Below are 8,384 nucleotides of genomic sequence, written 5' to 3' on the forward strand. Positions count from 1 at the left end.
ATATGGGTAGAAAAAATATCCCATGAAAGGTGACACTAGACTGTCCTTAATATTGCTTGCTAATTGATTGATTGACAATGACACCTTTTTCATTCATTCCTTGTGGCTTTAGAAAAACAAAAATGAAGCTGATAAGAAAATCCAAAGTCGATTCCGGACACACGCTACCAAGAAACTTGACTGCCCTGCTGTTATTAATCTGAAGAAAATAGCCATGTTTCCGGGATTCAAAGAAGACCTTCATTGCTCTCCCTGGACGAAGCGGAAGACTGTTTCAGAATTTCAGCAGATTGCAAGAAGAGATCAAGCCATTGATGTCCAGTTCAAGTATGTGGCAAAGTTTCCTGGGTCCAATGCACACAAGTATCATGTACAGGGACAGGTAAGGAACTATAAATTTGTTTTAAAAAAAAAATTAAAAAAAAATATTGGAGACTGTTTTATAGAAGACTTATGACTGTGGTAAATATGCCATTATGATGTTACTACTACATGTATGGTAGCAGGGCTCGGCAGGCAATCAAAATCAAAATTTCTATGGTTGTTACCATAATGGGAAAGTGATCATAGTAGTAACAGACCCTTGATCTTGTGAATGCAGTCAGTGTTCAATTCAACTCAATCTACATTCTTTGCTTACATATTGTCAGAATGCTCAATTTTCTCCCGGGAAAGGGGGGGGGGGGAGCGTGGGCAATCATATTATATTTTGATGGGGGTTTGCCTCACGAAACCCTAAAATGGGGGTCTAAGAAATCAACTATACTGGGTCTACGGAACGGGATCACAGTACTCTGCTGTAGGTACGGTGTACAGCTAGCACTGTGTATGTACATGGGCGCTAGCCATGCATGGAGCTAGCAGCATGGTATGGAGGGATTTGTGAAGCCGTGTGTGCAGCTGGCTTTTGGCAGGGCTTGGAAACTGAGATGTTTCATAATGGGTCTTGTGAGCGGGGCGGGGTGGCTTCTGAACGGAACTTTTGTCATTCAGAGTATTGAAAAGGGGGGGTCATCAAAGCTGCATGTCCCTGTACGGTACCACGGATGTACATGTATGTGAGTGCCCCCCTCTATCTCATATTAAATGCATGTCACAGGAGTAAGTCTTCAGAAATTGCATTTTTGTTCTTCATAATGCAGCCCAGAGAAAATGAAAGCGAGGTTCTCATTTTTGCATTCCAGCATAGGCAAATAATTATACTATCCTGTTTACGTCATGAAATTCGGTTTCAGTTTTTTTGCACTTTAATTAATGTTTCCTCTATTAATACATGTATGTAGGCATTATCATTTACAAAAGGAAAGATGATCTGTCAGACATAGAAAATTCATTAGAAAATTCTGTTAAATTTTAAATTGAAATTTAATTATCAGCATCATCATTTACTCCGGTGTTTCTCTCTTCTCCAAGATACATTACGCCACTGAGCGAATAACCTAATGATGTATTTCTCTGTTTCACTGGCTAATGTAGATTTATTAGAAAAAAAAATATTCACCAACTCCATTTCCTTTTCTTTTTATTACTTATAGTTTGCTGGCATGCGAGAACCCATAGACCCCTTGGTGAGAAAGAAGGTTGTTGAACTTGTTGGAAACGGTATCACCAAGGTTGCTGATATCCAAAAGGCCATAAGGGCATTTGTAGTCGAAGAACTCTTCCCCAATGAGTCTGCACCCTCCATGATCCGTCGAAGGTACTACCCTTCCGCAAGGGATATCAAGAACTTGACGTATGTTGCAAAAAAGAAAGTGAACAGGAACAAGAGGAAAGGAAAGGCTGAAGAAGAGGCTGAAGAAGAAGTGGAACAACCAGAAGAAGAAGCGGATAAAGTTCAAAGTCCTTCCATCAAGAACCTGAAAGACTACTCTGAGAGCAAGGTTGTACCAGTTAGCAGTGATGGAACGCATCTGACTCAAGAAGGTATGGCAAAATTGCATTTTTGCTGGCAGGAGCAGGTCTAGATGGATTAGACACAATACTTTGGATTTGCCCCACCATTGGGCCCAAACAGTATGGTCCATAAAATGGTGTTGTATCTGACCTGGCTGCATCCAACACTGTTTAGTGGAACCATCTTGTGGAAATATAACACAAGTTTGACAGTTATTAGATTTCCAATATATGATACTTAAAGTCATCTATGTTTGCACTTTCATGGATTTGACTATTCACTTCATTTGAGAACAATCTAGACAGTGCTTGATTAACTATCACCCAATGTTTGAGACATGATTTTGCTGTGTATAAACTGCATGAATTAAACAAAGTGTTTAATTCCATCATGCAAAAAAAAAATGGGAATTAACAATTAAAGTTTCAATTATTCTAATGCCAGTTATTATCAGTCTTAGCTTAGATGTTTATATTTGAAGTCTTCTTTCTACTTCATATCCAATCCAAAGGTAATTCGATATAGTGCCTTTTCCTTTCGGTATCAAAGCGCTGCGCACACACTTCTCCATGTTTGGGCCACTAAAACAATGATTCAACACTTGAGAATGGTTAGCTTAGTCCATGCAATTCATTGTTCTCTTCAGCAAAATAAATTATATTTAGTGGCGTTCTTGAATTGCTCAACAGAGGAGGCTGTCTTCGCAGCAGCAGGAGGTGATTCCACAGCTTGAAGCTAAAACTTTGATTTATTATTATGCATTTATTGATGGAAAACTTTTGTTGACTTCAGGTCTGTTTTAGGTCAGTTTACCTTTTGAGTACAACACTAAATACATTTGTAAGATATTGATAGACCACATTAACAATTTGATTTTAATAGTTGCTTTTTTGCAATCACTTCTTGGTTTTCATGAGATTTAAATGGAATACTGAAAATTACTCATTGAAAATCCCAGACATATCGTTAATAGCCGTGGAGCGTTGTGGCCCATTGGATTAGTCTTCGGACTTTGAAACAGAGGGTCGTGGGTTCGAATCCCAGCCATGGCGTAATTTCCTTCAGCAAGAAACTGATCCACAATGTGCTGCACTCAACCCAGGTGAGGTAAATGGGTACCGGTAGGAAGTAATTCCTTAAAAAGCTGTGTGCGCTATGAACGCCTAGCTTAGCCGGGTAATGTAGGAGCGCCTTGAGCACCTAACAAGGTGGATATGTGCGCAATATAAATACCCTATATAATTATTAATATCTGCTCAATGTCATTCCTATCTTGCAGACCTGAGCAACAAGAGTGTCCTCTTTTGTCACCAGACCAAAGAACAACAGCGATTACTGCAGATCTATGGCTCCATGATTGTCATGGACATCGTCTACCGATCGGCCACCTTCCCTGCAGATGTCGTCTTCCTCTTCGTACGGACCAATGTGGACTACCAGCTGGTGGCAGGGTTTGTTGGTGAGGCGGGGACAGCGGAAGCGGTAGAGGAAGGATTCTTAGTGATGAAGGATTGGAATCCTAATTGGAAACCAGAGTTCTTTGTCATGGACCATAAGGTGGAGATGATGGAGATGATTAAGAGAGTCTTTCCAGGTGGGTCATATTTTCATTTCAACTAGGTTTACATTTAAGCCATTGACCCATCTACTTTTTCATTTGGGTTGGATTCACTTTTAACCCACAAAGGACTGGGCTGAACATGAAAAATGTTGAGCGGGAGCTTAATCAGCCCCCCCCCCCCCGGCTTTTTATGGTTTTTAGTAATAATTAGTGCCCATAGAACTCTGTAGAGTGATTTTGAGTGCTTAGGGGGCTGGGGCTAATTGACCCTTTTTGTGATAACTCAGGTTGAAACAATTTTTTTTTCACAGAGACTTGTGGTCAACATTCAAATGTTTTTAGTAATGATCAGGTTGTACCTGTTATAGAGTTGGTATTTTGTGATGCCCTTTAGGGGTATTAAAGGTATTTGGTTTGCACATCATGTACGTTTACAGGAAATATTGTTTCCAGACCATTTATGCCTATGTTAAATATTAGATCAAAGAATTGTGGGTCTATTGATGAATGATGGATATAACATAGCGAAAAAAATAAGAAATTACATTGGAAAATAATAGGGAAATCCAGGAGATATTCAGATGTGCATATGTGGTATTGTGATCATCGCATTCTCTGTTGCAGGGTCTGACGTGTTTGTATCTGACTTCCATCGTGAGAAGTTATGGAAGGAGTGGTTTCACCAGCAGGAACCAGACATGGACCAGTCCCTGATTGATAAGACCCTGGACCTGATCAAGAAGACGGCCCGTGCTCCTACCAGGGACCAGTATGAAGTGGCACTCAAAGCCTTACAGGGGTGCGAGGGATGGATCTCGTCCGTCAAGCTTCAGAGTTGGTTTGCTACCAGCTGGGAAGCAGAGGACATAACACATTATTATATTGATGTCCTTTGGTGTACCTGGGCCCTGTCGTACAAAGGGCTACGATTGATCAGATCAATCTCATGTACATGGGAACCATCAATGTCATAATTTTTTCTTCAGGAATTTTGCTCAATGTCCTCTGAAAACAAAGAGAAGCATACTGAATTGTCCAGAAAAAACAGTGAATATACATCATTTCTAGAATATATTTGGAACAAACATGTATTTTAGATGTTGATGTTGCTGGCTTTCCATAGTTGCGATTAATCGGATCAATTGCAACACTTTTTAAGAGGGGGCCATGGTTGGTGTTTCATAAAGCTTTTCATAGAGTTATGCACGACTTTACACACAACTTATCGTCTTAGCTGCTAAGTCAGCTACATAGGGATATCTTTTAGTACAAGAAAGGCTCACCAGTCATTTGTAACTTAAAGTCCACCCCAACAAAAAGTTGATTTGAATACAAAGAGAAAAATCAAACAAGCATAACACTGAAAATTTCATCAAAATCGGATGTAAAATAAGAAAGTTATGACATTTTAAAGTTTCACTTAATTTCACAAAACAGTTATATGCACATCCTGGCTGGTATGCAAATGAGGAGACTATGACGTCATCCACTCACTATTTCTTTTGTATTTTATTATATGAAATATTCTAATTTTCTCCTCATTGTCAAGTCATACAACGATTAATTCCTCCCTGAAAATGTGGAATTAGCATTGTTTAATACTATATGGTTCAGTCAAGTTGGTCCTTATTGTCCAATCTATAAAAAATAAAATATTGTGTATTTCAAACAATAAAATACAAAAGAATTAGTGAGTGATGGACATCATCGACTGACTCACCTAGTTGTGTATATCACTGTTTTTTGAAAAATAAACGAAATTTTAAAATGTCATAGCTTTCTTATTTTACATCCGATTTTGATGGAATTTTCAGCACTATGCTAGTTTGATTTTTCTCTATTTATTCAAGTCAGCTTTTTCCTGGGGTGGACTTGACCTTTAAAAAACGGCTTATGAAACACTCACCTGTGCTGTTATTAATATAATGATGATAATAATAAGTGTATATTTACCCAGTGTAGCCACTTCAGTTCCAAAAACTGTTCTCCCAGCAGGCCCCGCTATTATTATTAACCCGACTTTAGCTCGGCTACCTTGGCACTCAAGCATTCCAGAAATTTGTTCCTACCGGTTACCCATTCACCTCACCAGGGCTGAGAGAAGCACAATGTGGGTAAATTTCTTGCTGAAGGAAAACACGCCATGGGTAGGAATCAAACCCACGTCCCTCAGATTGAAAGACGAGATTCATAACCACTAGACCACGACTTCCCCAAATGAGCCATTTGAAGTCAGTGGCTGTTGATGGCTGTTTAATATGAATTCCTATTCCCTTACTCCTGCCTCAACAGTTCAAACTAGGATCCCCCCCAAAAAAAGTCTGTAAAAACATACTTTCTTTCAATAATTCTCCCCCTTCTCTCTCTCTCTGTTTCTGTCTCTCTCTCTCAAATAATTCTATCCTGACAGTTATGGGTGATGGCCTTCCAGCCAGACAAACTCTGCATTCTTCTCTCTGCTATGAATGGTCCAGACAAGCTCAATGACATCCTCAAGGTCAATTACTTCCAGGGCTTTGCCATTGAATCACTCTTAGATGTCATTCAGTGCTACAAAGAAGATGTGGTACCAACATTTCTCCAGAGGTTTGTGGGCAGATATACTTGAATAACTTTTCATGAACAGGGGGGTGTTTCATAAAGATTTAAGTATGACTTAAGTCGCACTTAAATGCCGATGCGTACATGATATGCAACGCACGATCTTATTGATAGATACGTCATACGCATTAGTGTGCATCCTCATGACACGATCTGACCAATGCGGTCAAACCTTTCATACCGTACGCAACTCGGTATTTAAGTGCGACTCTAAGTCATACTTAAATCTTTGTGAAACAACCCCCTGGTCTTACAAGCTGAAAGTATTATATTTGAATAAATTTAAAAAAAAAGATTAAACAAGCAAACTCCTGACAATCTCATTAAAATTTTCAGTCTTTAAAATATTTTTTAGTTGAAAGTATGTCTCCATCTTCCTATTTAACATTTCATGATATGAAATCTTGATTATTTCATTTTTTATGCCATACATTTGTATAGAAATATCTCTCTTGTTAAAAAATGACAATTTTACACAAAAATAAGTAAGCAATTTCATTTCACATTCGTTGAGTAGAAAATTTGAATAGTCGTAATTTCAAATTATAAATTACTGTAACGAGTCTGCCTAATCATCACTATAGGGAAAAAATAGATTGTCCTTTAATTTTATGAACATTTTGATGAAGGAGGTTGAGTTGATAACTTCATCATTATTTAAGTACCAGACATAAAATTTAAAAAAAAGGATATGATTGAAAATTTATTTATTTGTTCTTCGATTGTTTCTGATGTGAAAAATGAATGAAAAATCACAGGGTCTGGGCCAGTTTTTGAAAGGAAAGAGACAACAAGTGTCTTATTTGGCATCATTTTCCTTTCAAAATTTGTTTCTGATTGATCCAATTTATAAGGGGAATTAACCAGCTATAGTTTTCAATTTTCAGTGTAACATATGCATTTCTGAACGTGCATATTGCATTTTTTATTCAAATGCAGGTATCTTCGGAGCAACATCCGATGCTCCAGCAGCTATGGGAAACTCAACACAGCTCTACCTGCTTACCTCAGAGACCGTCCATTGGACCTGGTCACCCACATCATAGCAAGATCTCCTGTACCTTCACTACTAACAGACAATGTTGTGCAACTTGAGAATGGCACATTCACTGTCCTCAACGAGAAGGGCCGGCATCATTCTGTTGGCTTGGGTAACGAGATCATCTTTCCAAGCTGCACCTGCTCTGATTGGTTGCAGCACTGGTTGCCTTGCAGGCACTTCCTGGCTGTCTTTCACCATCTTGGAGACGAGAGCTCCTGGCAGCAGCTGTCTCCGCTCTACAGTAGCAATCCTATCTTTTCTCTGGATGAAGAGTGTATTCTGCAACAGATGGCGTCACCGGAGACAACGCCCCATGCCACCAAGGCAGTGGAAGTCAACACCCGGTCAGCACCAAAACAAAGAGCTGCCAAACGTCGCCTTGCAAAGCTTCATGAAAGTGATAAGACACTGAAAGCAGTGGTTAGTGGTGTTCTAACAAACGACTCTGTTCAAATGGTAGATGTCTCCAAGGAAGAAAATCAGGTTGCCCGTGAGTTGTTAACTCAGATGGGAGCAACTCCATCTGTGAAAAAAATTGCCGCAAGCGATGGGGCAGCAATGGCTATAGAAATGGATGCATCCAGTCCACCGCTTGCACCACAAAACCCTGAAGAATCAAGTGCCAGTCATCAAGAGTCATCAGGGGATAATGTAGAAATGTGTGACCCTCGTGAATCCCAAGAGCTTAGTGAATCAGATCGTGTTGAAGGGTCTGCTTGCACGAGTCCTAGGATACCTTGCAATAGCAGTGAAAGGGAAGATGATGCTACTAGTTTACAAACATTGCAGGATGGTTGCAGTAGGTACCTTGAGCAGTTGTTACAGGTAACTCCTACTCTCATGGAAAGGAAAGTCCTACAGAGAGTCTTGAATCATTTAGAATCAGCATTGAATGAAGCAACCAATAGTTTATGATACTGTGACAACAGTGTCATGTTTCACATATGAATTACGACTGCCATCACGCGTAACGACGATAGTAACAGTGCTTCGCAGCCAATCAAAAATCAAGGTTTCCAATGTAGATGCCATGATTTCAAATTAATCTTAATCGTTAGTCTTTATGAAATAGGCCCCTATTGAGTGATATTAGATGTGCCCCCGGCCCGCCTCTGGTAAGACCTTTATTACCAAGGGGGGGGGGTAATAATGTATTCACAAATAAAGTGAAAAATGAGGTGTTGAACTGTAGGATTTTATTATTTTCTGACAATTATTATATAAGCTTTTATTTCTTGCAAATGAAAACAAAGGCTACATACACTGCATCATTTTCTTGCTTT

The 8,384-nt window shown here is 39.3% G+C and overlaps 1 protein-coding gene across 1 annotated transcript in view; it reads left to right on the forward strand.

Annotated features, from left to right (window-relative positions):
- Positions 1–8,108, forward strand: part of LOC129282002 (uncharacterized) — an 11,263-nt gene extending 3,155 nt beyond the window's left edge. The window contains exons 3-8 of the mRNA XM_064112986.1: positions 113–382; positions 1,536–1,926; positions 3,177–3,491; positions 4,083–4,345; positions 5,869–6,044; positions 6,999–8,108. Of these exons, the coding sequence (XP_063969056.1) occupies positions 113–382; positions 1,536–1,926; positions 3,177–3,491; positions 4,083–4,345; positions 5,869–6,044; positions 6,999–8,016 (2,433 nt within the window). The 3' untranslated portion in view covers positions 8,017–8,108. The remainder of the gene's footprint in view (positions 1–112; positions 383–1,535; positions 1,927–3,176; positions 3,492–4,082; positions 4,346–5,868; positions 6,045–6,998) is intronic.
- Positions 8,109–8,384: the final 276 nt, after the last annotated feature.

Source organism: Lytechinus pictus, chromosome 18, assembly GCF_037042905.1.
Source record: "Lytechinus pictus isolate F3 Inbred chromosome 18, Lp3.0, whole genome shotgun sequence".
Classification (NCBI taxonomy): Eukaryota; Metazoa; Echinodermata; class Echinoidea; order Temnopleuroida; family Toxopneustidae; genus Lytechinus; species Lytechinus pictus.